Source organism: Anas platyrhynchos, chromosome 32 (genome assembly GCF_047663525.1).
Source record: "Anas platyrhynchos isolate ZD024472 breed Pekin duck chromosome 32, IASCAAS_PekinDuck_T2T, whole genome shotgun sequence".
NCBI classification, from domain to species: domain Eukaryota; kingdom Metazoa; phylum Chordata; class Aves; order Anseriformes; family Anatidae; genus Anas; species Anas platyrhynchos.
In genome coordinates, this window is record NC_092619.1 from 1,620,597 (window position 1) to 1,643,356 (window position 22,760).

At 48.3% G+C, this 22,760-nt stretch overlaps 1 protein-coding gene across 1 annotated transcript; it reads left to right on the forward strand.

Moving 5' to 3' along the window:
• Nucleotides 1-20,592: 20,592 nt before the first annotated feature.
• LOC140000498 (olfactory receptor 6E1-like) lies at nt 20,593-21,576 on the forward strand. The gene has a single exon (XM_072030396.1). It carries the CDS (start codon nt 20,593-20,595, stop codon nt 21,574-21,576), a length of 984 nt encoding a protein of 327 aa, XP_071886497.1.
• The last annotated feature ends 1,184 nt before the right edge of the window (nt 21,577-22,760 follow it).

A 22,760-nucleotide genomic window follows, 5' to 3' on the forward strand; every position in this document is an offset into this window, starting at 1 on the left:
TGCGAATGGCAGGAGGAGGAACTCTGTGGGGAAGCTGCTGTTGGACATTTGCTGCTTCTGGGCATAGCAGCCTATTTATGGAGGAATTTAAAAAGGCAAGTTAGATAGTGTTTTCTGAGCAAAACCTAAGCCATATCTCATTGAAACATCCTCAACAAGACACACTGCCTTTTCCAGGGAAGAATACATGCTTCTGCCTGGAGCTTTGGATTTGGTTGCCTAAGAATGCCTAAGAGACCAGGTTAGTCAACTTCACTCTCTGGAAGGGTCAGTACTGCCCTGTAGGTACATGATAAAGACCACCAGGGACTGGTGGTGGTCTCTGAGACAGATACCTGCCCCAGGTAGCAGGCTCTGGGAAGCAGAAAGACTCCCCCTTACCCTTCTGGGTGGCCTCCTTCCTCCCACAGCTTCTCCCCGCAGTGTCCTGGGCAGATCCCCAGGCAGGCTGAGTGCTGAGCCTGGCAGGCAGCAGAGGCCCTGCCCCGGCACACAGTCCCTGGGGCACAGCAGGGACCCTGCTCTGCACCACAGCCCTGACCACCCCTGTCTAAACGCCCGGCTGCACAACTTGCAGCTGCCCCACAAGAAGGAAACCTCATGTTTTGTCCCTCTGACAGCTTTGGAAGGTAATCCCTGCTCTGGAACTTGTCATTCTCCTCTTATCCAAAAAGCTCCTCCTGAGTCCTGAGTCCTCCTGAAAGATCCCAAAGGCTGTGGGATTTGCCAGCAAATCTGGAGATGACACCAGAAACAACAGCTGCGTTGCCCTGTAGCCACAGACTTACTCTGTTCAGGGTTGTGAAGATTTCTCCTGCAGTGAGCTCTCAGCATCCCCCCTCCACACTGCCTTTAACATCTCCCTCCCTTCTCCCAGCTGCCCTTGTCCCCTACAGGCAGTGCCCCCAGCCCTGCTGTGCTGTGCAGAGGAGCTGCTCTTGGGCAGAGCTGTCTCTGTCTCACTGCCCACTTGCCAGGAGCTCCCCTTGGGCCCAGGAGCCTGTCCCAGCTCATCAGCACTGGGAGCTCTTGACAATCAGAACAGGGAGCTCTTGCCAAGTCCCTGGGACTCCAGGGAAATCAACTTTGAATCATACTCCAGCAGTCTTTTGGGATACAATCACTTCTCTAAAGTTTTGATCGGGACTTATTTCCAGTGCTGTCTTTGCTCCTAATTCCATAGAAGATGTTGGCAGGAGAATCATCTATTCTTGTCACATTATGTGATCAGACACCCTCAACGTGAAAGGCAGGGTGAATACCACCTCTTCCAAGCACTTGTAGATATTGGTGGGATGCTGTGGAGTGTGTGTGGGGGAAGAGATGACATGACTTTTCTGCAGAAACTCAAATCTCTCTGTCTACATATGCTACAAAACCACTTGTCAGCCCACAGAGTCATAGAAACATACAATGCTTTGGGTTAAAGGGACCCCAAAGACCATCAAGTTCCAGTCCCCCCTGCCATGGGCAGGAAGAAATCCTACTAGTGTTGCTCAAGGTCCCATCCATCCTGGCCCTGGACACTATCAGGGAGGGGGCATCCAACACTTCTCTCGGCAACCTGTTCCACTCCCTCACCAACCTCCCAGTGAAGATTTTCTTCTTTAGATTTAATGTAAATGTACTGTCTTGTAGTTTAAAAGGATTGCCCCTTTCCTAGAGCTACAATCCCTGATAAAGATTCTATCCCTATCTTTCTCCTATTTTTCTCCCCCGGTTCTGTTAAGGAGAGTCAGGAAGACAGTGGCTGCGTTGTACTTCGCTAACAGCTGGGGATAAACCACAAAACATCTGAGGACACAAACCTGACTGACAATTGATAAAGGAGGCAGTGAGGGAACCAGACCTGGTCAATCACACTGACTGAAGGTAGCATGGGAGAGAGAGAAAATATTTATTCCAGTGAGATTATCTGATCAGGGACTTGTTGGTCTAGAAACCAATAGAAAAGGGGGAATGCTGGTCAAAGGGTATGAGAAGAGGCTGAAGACACTTGGGTTGTCTAGTCTGGAGAAAAGAAGGCTGAGGGGTGACCTCATTGTCCTCAGCATCTTCCTGAGTGGGGGAAGTGGTGAGGGAGGTGATGACCTTTTCTCCTTGGTAACTGACCACAGAAGGTATGGGAATGGCACAAAGCTGTGCAAGAGGACGTTCAGATGGGACATCAGGAAAAAATTTTGTACTGTGAGGGTGGTTAAATGTGGAACAGGCTCCCTAGATACCTGGCTGATGCCCCATGCCTGTCAGTGTTCAGGAAGCATTTGGAAATTGCCAGAAATTAATCAGAGATTTTTTTTTTTTCCTATATATATGCCCATAGTTATGTATATTTATGTTCATAACTATGAATATTACTATAGAATCATAGAATATCCCAAGTTGGAAGGGACACATAATGATCATTGAGTCCAACTCCTAGCTCCACATGGGTCTACCCAAATGTTTTTATAAACAACGTGGATGTAGGGCTAGAAGGTGTTTTGAGCTAATTTGCTGATGATACTAAACTTGGAGGAGTTGTTGACTCCATTGAAGGTGGAAAAGCCTTGCAGAGATAGATTGGAGAGCTGGGCAATCACCAACTGCATGAAGTTTTAAAAGAGCAAGTGCTGGGTCCTGTAGCTGGGATGGGGCAACCCTGGCTATGCTTACAGACTGGGGCACTAGACGCTGGAGAGCAGCCCCACAGAGAGAGATCTGGGGGTTGTGGTTGACAGCAAGCTGAATATGAGCCAGTAGTGTGCCCTGGCAGGCAGGAGAACCAGCTGTATCCTGGGGTGCATCAAGCATGGCTTTGCTAGTTGGTTGAGGGAAGTGACTGTCCTGCTCTACTCTGCGCTGGTGTGGCCTCGCCTCGAGTACTGTGTGCAGTTCTGGGCACCACAGTACAAAAAGGACATGAAACTATAGAAGAGTGTCCAGAGGAGGGCAACGAAGAAGGTGAAGGGCCTAGAGGGGAAGATGTATGAGGAGCGGAAGAGGTCACTTGGACTGTTCAGCCTGGGAAAGAAGAGGCTGACGGGAGACCCCATCGTAGTCTACAGCTTCCTCACGAGGGGGAGAGGAGGGGCAGGTGCTGATCTATTCTCTTTAGTGACCAGCAGGACCCGGCACTTGGTCTTCTTAAACTTCATGCAGTTGGTGATCACCCAACTCTCTAATCTGTCCAGATCTCTCTGCAAGGCATTTTCACCCTCAACAGAGTCAACAACTCCTCCCAGTTTAGTATCATAATCCAATTAGCTATAAACACCTGCTAGTCCTACATCCAAATTGTTTATACAAACATTTAATTGAACTGGCCCTAAAACGAAGCCTTGGGGGACCCCACTGGTGACTGGCTGCCAACCTGATGCAGAGCCATTTACCACAACCCTTTGAGTCCTACCCATCAGCCAGTTATTCACCCAAGGTATGATATTTTTGTCCAGCTATATGCTGGACATTTTGTCCAGTAGGATCATATGTGAAACTGTGACAAAAGCTTTACTGAAATCCAAAAAGATCACATCAGCTGGTTTCCCTTGATCAATTAGATGGGTGATCTTATCATAAAAGGAAATCAATTTTGTCAAACAGGACCTACCTCTCACGAACCCATGTTGACTGGGACCAATGACTGCATTGTCCCCCAAGCACACTTCAATAGCTACCAGAACAATCTTCTCCATACTTTTACCAGGCACTGACATGAGACTAACAGGCCTGTAGTTACCAGGGTCTTCTTTCTTGTCCTTCTTGAAACTGGCACGACATTTGCCACCTGGGACCTCTCCACATTCCCAAGACTCTTATAATAATTGAGAGAGGCCCTGTGATAATGTCAGCCAGCTCTCTGAGCACTCTGGGATGAATCCCATCCGGACCCATTGTCGTGGTTTAACCCGGCCAGCAGCTAAACACCACACAGCCATTCGCTCACCCTCCCCCTTCCCTTTCTGGGATGTGGGAGAGAAACGGAAAGTGAAGCCCGTGAGCTGAGATAAAGACAGTTTAATAAGACAAGAAAAATAATAATAACAATAATAATAATAATAACAATGATGATAATAGTACTACTACTAATAATGTGTACAAACAAGTGATGCACAATGCAATTGCTCACCACCTGCTGACCAATGCCCAGCCTAACCCTGAGCAGTCCGGCTCCCTCCCCTGGCTAGCCACCCCTATATATTGTTTAGCATGATGTCAGATGGTATGGCATATCCCTTTGGCTAGTTTGGGTCACCTGTCCTGGGTCTGTCCCCTCCCAGCTCTTGCTGCACCCCCAGCCTGCCCATTGGCAGGACCGAGCAAGAAGCTGAGATGTCCTTGGCTTAGTATAAGCACTGCTCTGCAACAATGAAAACATCGAGGTGTTATCAGCATTATTCTCATCCTAAGCCAAAACATAACATTCTACCAGCTACTCGGAAGAAAATTAACTCTGTTCTAACTGAAACCAGGACACCCATGGACTTGAACGGATCCAGGTGTCACAAAACTTTTAAGCTCAACCACTTCATGGTCACTATGACCAAGACAGCCACCAATTTCCACAGCCCCCACAAAACTCTCTGTATACTCCAGCAACAGATCTAGGAGGGCACCTTTCCTAGTTGTCTCCCTTAACACTTGCACCAAGAAGTTATCATCGCGGTGCTTTAGGAACCTCCTGGACCTGCTTGTGTCAGCCTTGTGATATTCCCACTTGACATCTGACAAGGTTTTGCACTCCATCACTTAGCTTATCACCGGCGGGCCTTATTTTATCCCTTTTCCCCTTCAACTCTAGTTTAAAGCCCTCTCTATCAGCCCCGCTAACTCCTGGGCAAAAATCCTTCTCCCCCTCTGAGAGGGGCACATCCCATCTGGTGCCAGTAGGCTCAGTGTCGCATAGACCTTCCCATGATCAACAAACACAAAGTTCTGCCAGTTGCACTGGTCCCAAAGCCACGAATTAATATGGCGAGTGTGTTTGTCAACACTGAGCCCTCCTATCAGAAGGACAGAGGCAAACACAACCTGTGCCCCTGATTCTTAAACTGTCACCCCAAAGTCCTAAAGTCCCTTTTGATTGCTCTTGGACTTCTCCTTGCTACTTATTACCAGCCTGAAAAAAACAGTAAAGGGTGGTAGTCAGAAAGCTGTACCAGGCGAGTGACTTTCCTGGCAATGCCTTTTACCCAAGCCACAGGGAGGCAGCAGACTTCCCTGTGGGCTGGGTCCAGTTGGCGTATCAGGCCCTCTGTCTCTTTCAGAAGGAAGTCATATAATCATAGAATCATAGAATATCCCGAGTTGGAAGGGACCCATAAGGATCATCAAGTCCCACTCCTGGCACCGCACAGGTCTGCCCTGAAGTGTAGACCATGTGACTAAGTGCACAGTCCAATCACTTTTTAAATTCAGACAGGCTTGGTGCAGTGACTACGTCCCTGGGGAGCCTGTTCCAGTGTGTAACCACCCTCTTGGTGAAGAACCTCTTCCTGACATCCTTTCTGGCTCCTGGTGGCTCCCGAGTGGCCTCAGTGCAGGAAAGAGCCTTGTCTGCCTCGATGCCCTCTCCACTACAGAACACATCTGCCCTGGAACCGATCTCCTTATTTGTGATCACAAGTTTGTGATTTCTTTATTCTGGAATGCCTGGTAGAGTTTCTGGGAAGTTTTCAGTAGTATCCTTGTACCAGCTGTACTCCAGGTTCCCTTGGGGAAGAACATTGTTTTGAGAATTACCCCACTCACTGGGTAACCTTGAGAAGCAGGGATTACAAACACCAGAAAGGCCTCAAAACACAAGATTGTCATACACTGTGACTGCACAGTCCAGCCCCTTCTCCCCTGAGTCAGAAGGGACCTCTGGAGGTGTCCACTACCATCATCTTCTCTGAGCCATGATAGCTTTACAGGTAGACGACATTAGCTTTCACCATCCCCCCCTCCACGCTGCCTTTAACATCTCCCTCCCTTCTCTCAGCCACCCTTGTCCCCTGCAGGCAGTGCCCCCAGCCCTGCTGCGCTGTGCAGAGGAGCTGCTCCTGGGCAGAGCTGTCTCTCTGCAGTGCTGCCCGCTTGCCAGGAGCTCCCCTTGTGCCCAGGAGCCCGGCCCAGCTTAGCAGCATAGGGAGCTCTTGACTCGAGGGAACTCCAGGGAAATGATTTTGAATCAGGCTGAAGCAATCCCTGATGTTCCCTCTCTGAGCTGGGGAGAGACACTTACTTCCAGCAGTGTCATTTCTCCTACTGGGAGAAGATTCATCAAAGAATCACCTTGTCTTCTTCCACTTTTAGGCCGGACACCCAGAATGTGACTGGCAGGGATCACGTTTTCCCAAGCTGAGGAAAATGATCACAGGGAGTCAACTGATGCATCTCATTCTGTGTTTGATGTCCTAGGCCTGTAATGGGGCCCAGAACCTTCCTTATCAGCCACAAACCCACACAATTTCAGATTTCTTTCACTTCTGCTCAGATATTTAAAAAATAATATAGGCTAAACTCCCACAGGAGATAGAGAAGAGCAGTGAGTTGTTCATCTCTAAACACCATTTGACATTTGAGGTGCACAAAGATGTCTGTCTTAGCAGTAATCCTTTAAGTTAGGACTTCAGAGACTGGGAATGTAGGTATTAGAGTTTTGTCAGTGCAGACTGACTAAAAATGTGGCCTCCCTATGTGCCTTGTCACACACCTGGGAGCTGTCCCTTGTCATTTAGCTAAATAATATAAACCTCCCCTTTAACGTATCTCTCTCCTCCCCAAAATTGGGAGTAGATTAATGGAGAAGTGGTAATTTAGAGACAGTACTTTCTAAAAGGTGTTTGAGAGCTTAGGCACATGAGTGCACTGCCCTACATCTAGTAAATTAGGAAGCTCTATCAATTGCCTTGAGGGTAGAGGGGCCTTACAGAGACATCTTGATAGATCAGAATGTTGGTCAGTCGCTACAATATAAAATTCAATAAGAACTAATACCAGATTCTGTACATCATAGAATCATAGAATCATAGAATATCCTGAGTTGGAAGGGACCCTTAAGGATCATCAAGTCCAACTCTTGACACCGCACAGGTCTACCCAAGTTCAGACCATGTGACTAAGTGCACAGTCCAATCTCTTCTTAAATTCAGACAGGCTCGGTGCAGTGACCACTTCCCTGGGGAGCCTGTTCCAGTGTGCAACCACTCTCTCTGTGAAGAACCCCCTCCTGATGTCAAGCCTAAACTTCCCCTGCCTCAGCTTAACCCCGTTCCCACGGGTCCTGTCGCTGGTGTTAATGGAGAAAAGGTCTCCTGCCTCTCGACACCCCCTTACGAGGAAGTTGTAGACTGCGATGAGGTCTCCCCTCAGCCTCCTCTTCTCCAGGCTGAACAGGCCCAGTGCCCTCAGCCGTTCCTCGTACGTCTTCCCCTCCAGGCCTTTCACCATCTTCGTAGCTCTCCTCTGGACACTCTCCAACAGTTTCATGTCCTTTTTATACTGTGGTGCCCAGAACTGCACACAGTACTCGAGGTGAGGCCGCACCAGCGCAGAGTAGAGCGGGACAATCACCTCCCTCGACCTACTAGCGACCATGTATTCCTGAATGTACATATAGACTGAGGGACAAGTGGATGGAGCATAACTCTGAAAAAAAGGGATCTGGGGGCTGTGGTTCATGGTAAGCTCAGGATAAGTTAACAATGTTCCCTGCAGGGACCATGGTGGAGTTGATCCTGCGGGAGGGCAGCATAGCTCTTCAGGAGAGCCATCTTTGGCCCCTTCAATATCTGCTTGGAAGAGTCCTTTGGAGTAAGGCCCTGTATTGAAGGGAAGTCCAAGAAAGGTGGTTAATATTCCAGGACCATGCCCTCCAACATCAAGGGCAGTCCAACCCAAGAAAAACAAAGTCAGGTAAAAACGGCAAGAGGCCGGCATGGATGAACCAGAAGCTTCTCACCAAACTCCAGCGCAGAAAAGAAGCTTAGAGAAGGTGGAAACAAGAACAGATACCCTGAGAGGAATACAAAGGCCTTGTCTGAGCATGTAAGGAAGAATATCAGAAAACTAAAACACAACTCCAGTGGAATTAGGACAAGGATGTCTAAGGCAGTAAAAAGAGCTTCTAGAAGAACACAGGTGACAAAAGAAAGGTTCTGGAATATGTGGACCCACTGCTGAATGAGGCCCAGGATCTGTTGATACAGGACAGGGAAAAGACAAGAGGTGTTGAATTCCTTTTTCACGTCAGTCAGTACTGGCAAGACTGCCCTTCAGGAATCCCTAGTCAGGAAGAATGGGGAGAGTCTGGAAGGAAGATGTACACTTGGTGGGAGTGGATCAGGTCAGGACATACTTGACCAAATGGGATACACATACCTATGGGACCTGACGGGATTCACCCATGACAGCAGAGAGAGCTGGCTGATGTCCTTGCGAGGCCACTCTTGGTCATCTTGGATCATTCCTGGGGAGTAGCAGAATGTCCATCCTAGCTCCAAGAAGTATTACTTGCAAAGGCATATGCCATGTTTCCTAACATTCTCCACACCATCAGTAAAACAACAAAAAATTTTAGTGTTGTTTAAATAGCTCAATAAATGCATATCTTTTTATTTATGTCTCAGACTTTTTTTTTTTTTTTTTTTTCCAAACACATTTAGCCTCACCTTTGCCTTCCAGACAACGACTTTTGTAGCCTCTTCCGTCTTCTAAGACTCGGTCACATGTTAAAGGAAAGATGAAAACAAAACACTCTTCCAGACAGCTGTTGCACTGGGGTTCTCCAGGGATAAGGTGTGTTAGTGCAGAGGGTAAATGTTTTTGAGTGTTTAGAAACAGTCATGGAGAGTGTCTACAAAGCATCAAGGGTTTCTGTTTCTCATACTGTACCCCATGCCATGTAGGTTGGAATTGTGCAGGACATGGAGATGGGACACAGCCAGGAAAGCTAACTCAAAGTGTTCAAACTGATGTTCTTCACCATCCAGAAACCCCTTGCAGCCTACCACCTGACTACCAAAAGCATGCTGTGCACACCAAATACACCTGTGAAGAGCAGCTGAGAGAGATGGGATTACCTTGAAGAAAAGAAGACTCCAGGAGATATTACTGTGGTCTTCCAATGCATAAAGGGGGCCTACCCACATGTGTAGTGACTAGACTAGACTAGAACAAAGTAGTTTAGTTGGAAGAGACCTTCAAAGATCATCTAGTCCAACTACGTGACCTCTTCAGAGCTAAACAAAAGTTACAGCATGTCAATGAGGGCAATGTCCAAATGCTTCTTGAACATTGACAGGCCTAGAACTACAAGCACGTCTCAAGGAATCCTATTCCAGTGTTTGATCACCCTCACAGTACAGAAATTTTTCCTACTCTCCAGTCTGGACCTCCCCTGGTGCATCTATGTGCCATTCCCACACTTTCTCTGATCAGTTACCACTGAGAAGAGGTCATCATCTCCCTCTCCACTTGCCCTCCTAAGACAGTGGCTGAAAGCAATGAGGTCGCTCCTCAGCCTTCTTTTCTCCAGACTAGACAACCCAAGTTTCTTCAGCCTCTCATCATAGGACATCCCCTTTTACTAGTATTCCTTGTTTTCCCTTGGTTTCCCAACTGACAAGATTCGTGGTCAGATAACCTCACTGGAAGAAGCATTTTCTCTCTCTCCCATGCTCTCACCAGTCAGTGTGACTGACCAGGTCTGGCTCCCTTCACTGCCTCCTTTATCATTTGTTGGTTAGGTTTGTGCCCCAGATGTGTTGTGCTTTATCCCCAGGAGGTAGCCAAGCACCACACATCCACTCTCTCCCTCCTCTCTCTTAATAGAACAGGGAGAGAAAGATTGGAGAAATATCTGGAGAAACTCTATCAGGGAGTGTAATGATAGGACAAGGGGCAGTGCTTTTAAGCTAGAAAAGAGTAGATTTAGATCAGATATAAAGAAGAAACTCTTCACGCAGTGGGTGGTGAGACACTGGAAGAGGTTGCCCAGAGAAGTGGTGGATGCCTCTTTCCTGGTAGAGTCCAATGTCTGGTTGGATGAAACCTTGAACAAACTGGTCTAGAGGGAAGTGACTCTGCCCATTCAAGAGTGACTGGAACTAGACCATAAGGTCCCTTCCAACCCCAAACATTCTATGATTCCATGAGCTTGCTGGCCAACAATTGGTTGTGTAGTCTGTGTAGACAGAGGGATTTCATTTGCTGTGAAAAAGATTCCTTCTCCTCAATGTTAACAAGTGCTTGGAAGAAAGAGAATACAGCTCTCAGTCAATTTGTGGGTGTCCTAACTAATAAAAGGACAGGAAAAATGATTCCCATAATGAACTCTTATTTTGATTTAGGAGAAAAAATATAACTGGAAGTAGGTGTCTCTCTCTAGCTGACAGAAGGAAGAGCAGTGATTACATCCGTTTGATTCAAAGTTGTTTCCCCTGGAGGCCCAGGGACTTGTCAAGAGCTCCCTGTGCTGCTGAGCTGGGCTGGGCTCCTGGGCCCAAGGGGAGCTCCTAGCAAGCGGGCAGTGCTGCAGAGAGAGCTCTGCCCAGGAGCAGCTCCTCTGCACAGTGCAGCAGGGCTGGGGGCACTGCCTGCAGGGGACAAGGGCGGCTGAGAGAAGGGAGGGAGATGTTAAAGGCAGTGTGGAGGGGGGATGCTGAGAGCTCACTGCGAGAGAAATCTTCAGAGCCCTGAACAGGGTAAGTCTCTGGTTGCAGGGCAATGCAGCTGTTGTTCCTGGTGCCATCTGCAGATTTGCTGGCACATCCCACAGCACATGGAATCTTTCTGGAGGACACTTAAGAGTTCCTAAGATAGAAGAACAATTTCCAGAGCAGCGACTACCTGCCAAAGCTGTCAGAGGGACAGGAGACAAGGATTCCTTCTCACAGGGCTGGCTGCAGGTTGCGCAGCCAGGGTGCGGGCAGAGGTGCCCAGGGCTGTGGTGCAGAGCAGGGTCCCTGCTGTGCCTCAGGGGCTGTGAGCCAGGGCAGGGTCTCTGCTGGCTGCCAGCCTCAGCACTCAGCCTGCCCAGGGAGCTGCCCAGGGCACTGCGGGGAGAAGCTGCAGTTGGAAGGAGCCCCCTGAAACAGGCAGGACAGGCAGGGTCCTGCTGGTGCCCAGAGACTGCTGCCTGGGGCAGGCTGCTAACAGGTCCACAGCACCCCCAGGCCATCTTTGGGGGAAATTCTTGATGGGGAGCACCAACGCCTGCACTACCTAAACAAAAGGCACAGTCAGGAGTCTATGCTTCTGTTTTGCTGCCATGAAGGACAGTAAGGAGAATTGTAATGGATCAGTCCCTGATATTCTTTACTATATACAGCAGGGTAGTACTGACACTTCCAAAGCCCACAAAGGACACAGAGGATTAACCTGATAATTAATGTATCCCTAGGGAAAAAAATAAAATAAAAATAAAACTAGATATTTTACAAGCAGTAGCATGTATTCTTCACAGGAAAAGACTGTGATTCTTGCTGAGAAGGTTTCAGGGAAATTTGGTTTAAGTTTTGCTCAGAAAACACTATCTAAAATACCTCTTTAAATTTCTCAATGGACAGACTACTACACCCAAAGCCAGCAAATGTCCAACAGCAGCTTCCCCACAGAGTTCCTCCTCCTGCCATTCGCAGACACACGCCAGCTGCAGCTCCTGCACTTCGGGCTCTTCCTGGGCATCTACCTGGCTGCCCTCCTGGGCAACGGCCTCATCCTCACAGCCATAGCCTGCGACCACCGCCTCCACACACCCATGTACTTCTTCCTCCTCAATCTCGCCCTCATCGACCTGGGCACTATTACCACCACTGTTCCCAAAGCCATGGTTAATTGCCTGTGGGACACCAGGACCATTCCGTATTTGGATTGTGCTACCCAGGTCTTTATGTTTGTTGCATTTGTTCCAGCAGAATTTTATCTTCTCACCATCATGGCCTATGACCGCTACATTGCCATCTGCAAACCCCTGCATTACAGGACAATAATGGACAGCAGAACTTGTGTCAACATGGCAGCAACTGCCTGGGGCAGTGGTTTTCTCAATGCTGTGCTGCACACTGCCAATACCTTTTCCCTTCCCCTCTGCCAAGGCAATGCTCTGGACCAGTTCTTCTGTGAAATTCCCCAGATCCTCAAGCTATTCTGCTCAGATGCCTACATCCAGGAAATTGGACTTATTGTGGTTACTGCATGTTCACTTCTGGGGTGTTTTACTTTTATTGTGCTGTCCTATGTACAGATCTTCAGGGCCGTGCTGAGGATCCCCTCACAGCAGGGCAGGCACAAAGCTTTTTCCACATGCCTCCCTCACCTGGCCATGGTCTTCCTGTACATCAGCACTGGCACATTTTCCTACCTGAAGCCCCCATCCATTTCCTCCTCATTCCTGAATCTTTTGTTGGCAGTCCTGTACTCAGTGGTGCCTCCAGCAGCGAACCCCCTCATCTACAGCATGAGGAACCAGGAACTCAAGGATGCAGTGTGGAAAGTTATGTCTGGGTGTTTTTCAGAAGCAATAAAATGTCTGTCTTCTGCATATCGCTGATAATGAAACTCACTAAAGACCAAGATATTTTTGTTTTGTTTCGTTTTTCTTTTCTTTTGAAACTGCTAGAGTCCTGCAACATGAGGCAATGGGAAGGGGTCGGGAAAATTATTAGTTATTCAAGAAGTGAAATTTCATAGACTAGATTGAGTGAATCACCCCAAATCATCTCCTGACATTGGAGATGCGTTTGACTCAATGATCCTTGTGGGTCCTTTCCATCTGGGGCTATTCCATGAGTCTCTGTCTGTCAAGAAGGCTGGCTATCTGTGGGCACCCCACTGACCTCCACTTCTCCATTTTCTTCTTTGGGACCAGCACAGTCTGGGCTGCTCTGCTGGGCTGGGCTTGGGAGAGAAGATGGAGGTGTGGAAAGCTGGGGAGGGTCTGGGCTGGGTTTGCGTCCTGGAAGCGACAAGGGGGAACCACAGAGCAGTCTGGGCTGGTTCCTTGTTCACTGGGTATGGATATGACCAATGCTACTCATCAGGACTTTCACAGCAACTCCTTCTCTGCAGAGTTCTCAACATTTTCTTAAAATATATATTCAGTTCTTGTTTCACTTTTCCACACAGAGGTGACCATTTCCTTCAGGATGCCCAGGAGTTGCTAAAGGCTGCATGAAGAAACATGACTTTGGATGTGTGGATGACCTTCTGAAGCATGAGCTGGTTGGCAGGTAGAGTACCTGAGGGATTGTGCAGGGCATCACCTGCACCCAGTGCTCCTGGGTGTGCTGGAAAGAGGCATCCTGAGCACAACAGCTTCTTGTAGCCCTGTGGATGCTGGCTGTGAGGTCACTTCTGTCCCAGCCCCTGGCTGGACAACAGCAGGGAGGCAGAACCTCTGAGGTCCTAAAGGCCATCAAAAAGCTGCCCCCAACAGGATGACACATTTGGGGAGGCCAGGGGAAAGCTGGGAGAATAAAGGTGGGAGACCTGGGGAAGAGAAGATTGACTTCGCTAACATTAAGGAAAGATTTGGAAGAGGGAAAAATGGTTCACATAAGGGTGCTGATACTGCAAAATATTCATGTTAGTCAATATTTCTAATTTGTACCCTGAGAACCTAGTCCTACCTTAAATGCTGTCCCTCAGCCTGAAAGGAATCCACTGTTCTAATCTCCAACATCAGATCATACCTCAAACTCCAACTCCAAACACATTTGCTGTTACCATTGGTCTTTACATATTGTTCATCCAAATCCCAGGCCCTTAATTCCTATCACTATATTGCCAGTTTTAATACCTGCCCTCATCCCAAAACAAAGCGGATAATAAATCCCTGACCAAAAATCTAGCCCATACCCTAAACACTGACTGGTTACCCAAAGCAGAACACCAAAGCTCTAAGACTCTGCTGAATCCCTAAAACTGCAAGGCAAGACCTAATCCCTAGAGCCTAACCTGAAAACCTAACCCCTAAATCCCTACACTCTGATCACGTAATCAAATTGGTTTGGCCCCATGAGGCTGATGTGGATCTGGTCAGGTCATAGGGATCAAGGAGGACACTGGTGGGGATGCTCTGCTGAGGTTAGCTGTGCCTCAGGATGTCAGGAGGCAGCAGGAGGCCCATGGCTGTGCAGGTGGGTGTCAGGGCACTTGTGCCTGATGGCCTGATAGGCCCCCTTCAGGTACATGGCTGGTCTCTGAGGGTGTCATTTTAGATTCCATAAGGAACTGAGGAGCTGCTGACATGCAGCTAGTGTAAATCTTTATTTCAAGGTCAGTCCTGCCCTAATACCTAACAGAGCTTGCGCATAGGTTTGTCCAATCTCTTGAGAAATTGAAAGGCCATCTGGATATGTATCGCCTTGGAGGATGACAAGGACTTTTCCTTTGTCTAGTTAGGTGCTGGGCATCAAGGAGGGTGCCAGGTTTGTATGTTCCTATAGGGTTTCAATTGTGCCTTAGAAACTCTCTCTCCTGTAGGAAGCATTTGCCTTTGGTGGGGACAGTGAAATCACTTCTGCCTCTGGAGCTGATAGGCCAGCAGCAGGAGCATAGCTGGGCCAGGGACTGGGAGGTCCCATCTTTCTGAAGTAGCTGCCAGGTAAACCCAACCCTTGCCTCCTGTCTGGCAGATGGTCCTTCAGGCTCTCATCTTCCAGCGTCTCTCACAGGCCAGCAGAAGGCACCTGGCTGGCATGGTGTTTGTGTGATGCCCTCTGCCCAAATACCTGAAAGGCCCATGCAGAACCTGCCTTGGATGTGGTTTTTCAAGTGTCTTGTGCCTGAGTACATGAGCAGAGAGTGGCAGGTATGTGGTTTGGTTGTGTCTATCTGAGGAGCTGAAAGTCCAACAGGAAGGCCACATAGCCTGGAAGATCATGGTGAGGTTCCTTGTGTCTAGTCAGCTGACAGGGCATGGGAATGTTGATGAGTGTGGATGCCTGTGTGAAGGATGGTTTCTGAGATGTTGGAACTTTCCTTGCTCACGGGAAACAGCATGGAAGAGGAACCCTGACTCAAAGTGAAGCTTTGATGGTGGGGGGTGGACATGAGAAGGAAGATACTTTAGTGGAGGGGATGTGTTATAGTGTCAGAGGTATCCTGGAGGAAATCCATTCTCAGTCCATGGGTTTGTGTTTCAGGCACAGCTGGAGAGGGTACAGACATCAATGAATGCACAGAAATTCCTATGTGAGTGTCAGGTGGGAAAGCCAGATGAATGTTTGCAGCCTGCAGGGAAACAGAGACAGGTGTGGAACAGTATAGGATAGCCAGCAGTGGAGAAGGAAAAGGGCACTGGCAAGGCAAAGCTTAGCCAAGAAAACCAAGGTCTTGTCCTTGGCTATGGCAGGTCTCTTTCACCAAGGCCTAGGAGGAGATGTGGTTCTCTAACATGGCAATACAACTGGGGCTCCTCTCCTTTTTGTACCTCCTGACAGAGGCCTGGAGGTGTCACACCTCTGTCTTTCACTTGGCACTGCATACCACATCCCACTGTCTGAGGAAGTGCCCAGAGCTCCTTTGTGAGAGACAGAAGCTCTCTGCCCAGGGCTGTCAGCAGGCCTTGGCCTTTCTGCTTGATGAAATAAACCCAGCATTTTCTCAGTCTCAGAGCCACCTGCACAGGGCCTTGGCCTACCTATAATCTTGGCCTCCGGTTGCCTGCTCTAAGGACTCCATGGAGCTTTGTCAGAAATGGCCCTCATTGAAACCAATCAATGCTTTCAAGAACTTTGGTGTTTGGCTTCTGTCTTTGGCTGTCATCATGATATTCATCATGACATTTCATCAGTCTGCTCTCAGGAGCTGAAGTTGATAGACTTAGCAGCAACTACACCTTGGGACTTATTAAGACACAGAAAGGCCTAAGAGTCTCTTAAGGAGGTCTGGACAGGTAGGAGAAGTTGGACACTGTGCTCACAACCTTGCTCCTCACCTCCCCAGCTCACACCATTTCTCTCATTGATCTCCTAGGACGTGCATCACTTCTCCTGACATCAGATTTCTCCACTCAAGTCTGCAGTTGCACCTTGTAGTTCCCTTGTCCCAGATCCCTCCTGCTTTCCTCAGAACATCCTATAACATACAAAGAACCTACAAAGGTTCTGGTTTTCCCAGTGCCAGCTGGCAGCATCCTTCCTCAGCACAGAGGAGAACTGAAACACAAGGCTGCTTTAGCCCAACAGAGATCACAATTTTACAGTGGTCTGATTCTCAGCTTTCAGCAAACACAACCCACACAGATCCTTGCTCCATGAACACTTTGACTGATGAGGATATTTCTCTGGAGTTTCACAGAGAGACATAATTTTTCTGAAGCCTGTAGCTCATCAGCTGAGATTTCTTCCAGATGAGAAAGCCAGGTGTGAGACAAGAAGAGGAAAGGAGCTTCTCTTAACCCCCACCATGGGCAATAGCCCAAGTGCAACATATATAACCAAGTTACCAAAGTACTGAGCTGATGCAGCCCACTGGGGGCTCCTTGGAAAAGGAATTAGATGTGAAGAGAGGGGTCCAGCTGGAGAAGAGATACCATGCAGATGAGAGTCTGTGAATAAAGCTAGGTGGGATAACCCGGACATTGGTTTCTGGGGCCATTTCCGATGCCTTTGGTTATCTGAAAATTCTGCATGGATCAGAAAATATGACATAGGCCTTTAAGGTGACTGTCCCCCAATAACACTAGCTGCAGGAGATAGAAAATACATGTACTGGGACAGCTTCTGTTCTCTTCTCTGCTGGGTGCTTGCAAAACATTGTTCCCCTTCCTTGACCATCTTGACCAGAATGAGGAGTTCATGTATCAGGCTTGGATGTGAACCCCGTGCATTCAATGTGAGGCTCCTGAGAAAATTTGGTATCCATATCTCTTGTCCTTACCAGCACCAGCAAAAACAACTGTGCCCACTTGGTCTCCCCATCCTGCATTTGCATTCAGAAGAGAGGTAGCTTTCAAACTAGAAGAGAGTAGATTTAGATTGGATATTCAGAGGAAACTGTATTCTCTGAGAGTGTGAGGCACTGGAACAGGTTGACCAGAGGAGCTGTAGGTGTCCCATCCCTGGAAGTATTCAAGGCCAGGCTTAATGGGGCTTTGAGCAATCCGGTCTGGTGGAAGGTGCCCCTGCCTATGGCAGGGCAGTTGGAACTGGTTGATCTTTAAGGTGCCTTTGAAACTAAATCTTTCTATGTTCTTGTGATCTTATGACTAATGTGACTGACCAGACTTGTTTCCCGTCACTGCCTCCCATTCTTATTTTTCCTCATTGCATGGGAAAAAGTCTTGGATCAGATCCCCTCAGTGCTTAGCTGATTGTCAGGGCTAAACCACAACATATTGCTGTTGGTGACTGGGCTTGAGCTTCTGCTAAAACTATTACAGCTAATGGGTTAATCTCAACAAGTTTTCCAGACGAAGTCAGTGCACAGATTCCTCTTTGCCAGTGTAGAGGCAAAGAGCAAGGCAGGGCACTTGGGTTCTAAGACCAACCCAAGCCCCATGTTAAAAGTCCTTAAAACTCCCCGCTTCTGAGCTTCCCATTTTCCTGCCTAAGTGCACCCATTCTGCCCTGGGACAGGTCCTGAGGGGACAACACAGCCCATGGAGAAACTACTTCACTGCTTCAAACCCATCATCTCCTCCCCCACCCTTGTGTTTTGAGGTGGTCGTTTTTTGCAGTCATTTGTTCTGATCCTTTCTATGTCTAAACACATAGGGAAAGGTGAAGGAGTCAATGTCTGTCTTTGCTGAACAAGTTTCTCTTGTGGTTTTTGTTTTAGTTTTGTTTGTTTTCCTGTTAGAGGCGTAGTTTGATTTACAGAAGAGAGTAATTTACTACAGTCATCAGAGACTTGAGTAATGAGTTTCACCTACTTCACTCTTGGTGCCTGTGAGAACTTGTTCTCCTGAGGATCCCCCAACAATCAATGAAGGCAAGAAAAAGTGCTCATGTCTAGATCATCCCAGCCTAGAACTGCCATGCAAAATAAAGGTGAGGGATCTCTTTCAGATGCTCTTCTCTCTCTCAGCATTGATGGGATGGGAGTAAGTCAAATAGCTCAACCTGAAGGATGTGACTTTTAGACAAGTGAAACATAAACCTACACAGTAGTACTTGGCACTTTGCTTTTTTTAAGTACTTCCTCTTTGTACTACAAGAACTATCCTTAAGCTTTTGAAGAGGACAAGATTTTTCCACCTCTCAGAAAAGCAAGACATTTAGTTGAGAATGTCTGATAGTACGAACGATGAGCAATTCTGGATACATCTGTATTTCAGTGCAGAATGAAGTCAAATGAAATTGTGACAGATCTGTTTCCATTGACCTGGTGGGACCATAATGAATTTTGGCCTTACTTTACAGTACTGAAAAAGGCAAGCTACACTTGGTCCCCATTTTCCTTCTTTCCTAAAGAAATAAGTGAAGATGACAAAAAAGAAATCACAGCATTACAAAAGAGAGACCTGAAATTTCTGTCTTGAAATAAACCAGGGGATCCTCAGCTGCTGGTAGTCCAAAAAGGCAAGCACTGAAGAGGAGAGAGAATAACTTTAAATATACATATCACAGAATCACAGAATCACAGAATTTCTAGGTTGGAAGAGACCTCAAGATCATCGAGTCCAACCTCTGACCTAACACGAACAGTCCCCACTAAACCATATCCCTAAGCTCGACATCTAAACGTCTTTTGAAGACTTCCAGGGATGGTGACTCCACCACCTCCCTGGGCAGCCTGTTCCAATGCCTCACAACCCTTTCAGTAAAGAAGCTCTTCCTAACATCTAACCTAAAACTCCCCTGGCACAACTTTAGCCCGTTCCCCCTCGTCCTGTCACCAGGCACGTGGGAGAACAGGCCAACCCCCACCTCTCTACAGCCTCCTTTAAGGTATCTGTAGAGAGCGATAAGGTCACCCCTGAGCCTCCTCTTCTCCAGGCTGAAAAGGCCCAGCTCCCTCAGCCGCTCCTCATAGGACTTGTTCTCCAGGTCCCTCACCAGCTTTGTCGCCCTTCTTTGGACTCGCTCAAGCACCTCGATGTCCTTCTTGTAGCGAGGGGCCCAAAACTGAACACAGTACTCGAAGGTGCGGCCTCACCAGAACCGAGTACAGGGGGACGATCACATCCCTAGCCCTGCTGGTCACACTGTTTCTGATACAAGCCAGGATGCCATTGGCCTTCTTGGCCACCTGAGCACACTGCTGGCTCATATTCAGCCGACTGTCCACCATCACTCCCAGGTTCTTCTCTGCCTGTCAGCTCTCCAACCACTCATCTCCCAGCCTGTAGCTCTGCTTGGGGTTGTTGCGCCCCAGGTGCAGGACCCGGCACTTGGCCTTGTTAAACTTCATGCAGTTGACCTCAGCCCATCGGTGTAGCCTATCCAGATCCTCCTGCAGAGCCTTCCTACCCTCGAGCAGTTTGACACACGCACCTAGCTTGGTGTCATCTGCAAACTTACTGAGGGTGCACTCAATGCCCTCGTCCAGATCATTGATGAAGATGTTGAAGAGGACTGGCCCCAGCACCGAGCCCTGGGGGCCGCCACTAGTGACTGGCCTCCAACTGGACTTGACTCCATTTACCAGGACTCTTTGGGCCCGGCTATCCAGCCAGTTTCTAACCCAACGAAGCGTGCGCCAGTCCAAGCCAAGAGCAGCCAGTTTCTTGAGGAGAATGCTGTGGGAGACGGTGCCAAAAGCCTTGCTGAAGTCAAGGTAGACCACATCTACAGCCTTTCCCTCGTCCACCCAGCACGTCACTTTGTCATAGAAGGAGATCAGGTTCGTCAAGCAGGATCTGCCTTCCATAAACCCATGCTGGCTGGGCCTGATCGCCTGCTTGCCCTTCAAGTGCCGCATGATGACTCCCAAGAGGATCTGCTCCATGAGCTTCCCTGGTACTGAGGTCAAACTGACAGGCCTGTAGTTCCCCGGGTCAGCCCTCCGGCCCTTCTTGTAGATGGGCGTCACATTCGCTAGCCGCCAGTCAGCTGGGACCTCCCCCGTTAGCCAGGACTGCTGATAAATGATGGAAAGTGGTTTGGCCAGCACCTCTGCCAGTTCTCTCAGTACCCTTGGGTGGATCCCATCCGGCCCCATCGACTTGTGCACATCCAAGTGCCGTAGCAGGTCACCAACCAGTTCTTCGTGGATGGTGAGGGCCACATCCTGCTCCCCATCCCCTTCCACCAGCTCAGGGTACTGGGTATCCAGAGAACAACCGGTAACATATTTGAATTCATGGTTTAGCATCTACAAAATAGAAAATATTTGTGCAGAAGATGAGATTTCCTTTCGAAACATTGTTACAATGGGTGTTTTCAATTATTCTGAGTAAATGAGGATCTTCCTGGGAACAGGGTGCAATCGCTAACAACCCTTTATTAGTTCTGTGCTCTTGAGAAAGAATAATTTGTGGCTGATGGACAAGGTTGGAAAGAAGACAAGAAATTCCCATAGAACTCTGCATGATATGTGAAATGGAAAAGGCAGATTTAAGGAAGGTCCAACAGAATCTTCTTCTCTCTCTGTTGTATAGGAAGCCTGCAAGCAAGGAAAGAGAGAAGGAAGGAGATAACCTTGCATCCAGACCATGAAATTATTTTACTTGGTTTTGTCATGTTCCTGCCTCAGCAGGATGAATGGAAATTGGGCATGGGAGTAGGCAATGGAACTGTCATTTCTGAATTCATCCTCACAGGCTTCTCAGGGCTTGATCAAAGGCTACAGCTATTTTTCTGCATGGTCCTTCTACTCATGTACCTGACAACGGTGATGGGGAATGCAGCCATCATTTTCCTGGTGTGTGTGGATAACCGCCTGCAAACCCCCATGTACTTTTTCATTGGCAATCTGGCATTCCTGGAAATCTGGTTTACGTCCTCCACAAGCACCAAACTGTTGGTAATTCTGAGCTTTGGCAGGAGAACAATCTCAGTAGGTGGATGCTTTGCCCAGTCCTCCTTCTATTTTGCCCTGGGTATTGCAGAGTTTGTTCTCCTTGTTGTCATGTCCTTTGACCGTTATGTTGCCATCTGCCAGCCTTTGCGTTATGCTGCCATCATGAAGCATCAGCTCTGCATCCAGCTGGTTGCTGCTGTTTGGGTCATGGGCTTCACATTCTTGAGTTACCACTTGGTGCTGCTCTCCAAGCTCACTTTCTGTGGTTTGAACAAGATCCAGCACGTTTTTTGTGACACCACCCCTTTATTCCAACTGTCTTGCTCTGATGTCACCCTGCTTTGGAAAACAGAATCGGTTTCCATATTGTTTATCGTGCTGTCTTCCTTGTGTCTAACTCTGGCATCTTACACAAGCATCTTTTTCTGTATTCTACAAATGCCAGCAGCCTCAGCGAGGAGAAAAGCTTTTGCTACGTGCTCTTCCCATCTCACCACCTTGGCCATTGCCTATGGAAGCTGCATTGCTCTCTACGCACCCTCCTCAGGACATGTTTCTTTGGAGACCAACAGCATTGTAGCTTTGCTGAACACTGTCCTGTACCCATTCTTAAACCCATTCATCTACAGTCTTAGAAACAAGGCCGTGATGCTGGCCTTGAAGGAAGCCACGGCCCGTGCAACAGCACAGCTTTTCCCATAATCATGATGCATTTCTGAAAAGCAATTTGAGTTCTCTGCTGTCGTATCTTATGTAATACCACCATCATATATATGTGACCTCCACATGCAGATGCCTCCAGAGGTTTATGTTCTTGCTGGATTGCGTTAGGCTGTATGATAAGAAGCACATCTGTACACAAAACGAAGACCCAAGGAAATGATGTCAGGATGAATAATTCAATTCATGCCCTGCTCTGACTGCTTCCAGGCCCATCACAGGAGAGCCCTCAGCTCATCAAAGGCCCATCTCCATGAGCCTGGAAGAACACAAAGCACAATGGTAGGTGGGAACCCAAGTCACTGGCTCCTGTGGAACCAAGATCTTGCCCCAGCTCCTTCCAGGACTGCCTTGGGAGGGCTGTTACCCCACTGTCCAGGCAGAAACCCATCCAAATGCGTCACTGGCAGCAGCTCTCCGCATCAACATTTGGAGTAATGGGATTGCTGCCAAGGGCTGTAGGTCACTTGATGGTTGTACATAGGGGTAAGTGCAGCAGCTGGACTAGAACCAGGGCATCAGAGGGCCCATGTGTCATTGTAGTCAGCAACAGGAGAGATGGGAGTGTGTGGACTTAATGTGTGTGTGCCTGTGTCTTTGTGAGTGTGTGTGAGATTGGGGTGGTGTGTGTCAGCAGCTACAGTGGGGCTGCGCCTATGGGAGCTCATAGGTCCAACTGTCTTCAGCTGGGCAGACTGGGAGCCAGGAACTTGTCCCGGGCAGGCTGAGTATCTGATCCCAGCTGCTGGAAGGATCTACCTTGCACACATGCACATGCACATGCAATTGCGCACACAAGCACTTTACATTTCCCTATAATGGGCCTCCGTCTTGCTCAGCCAGAGAGGCAATCAGGAGAATGCTTCTGCTGTTTGTGGTTGTGTGAATGCTGAGTGTGCCTGCCTGCATTCACCTGTGTCCTGTGTCATTGTGGACTGCACTCTGCTGTTAAAGGGATTGAGAAAAACACATTAGTGATATCATTCGTGGCATAACTCTTGTCTGGCTTTGATTCTAGTTCATCTTGGAGTTCTACCACATCCAACGCTGCAGCACTCAGTAGTGGCATGATTTCATTCAGGCTATGATAGTCCACTGTTAATCTTCACTTTTCGTCAACCATTCACACTGACCATATGGGACTATTAAAGGGTGAGCAAGTCTTG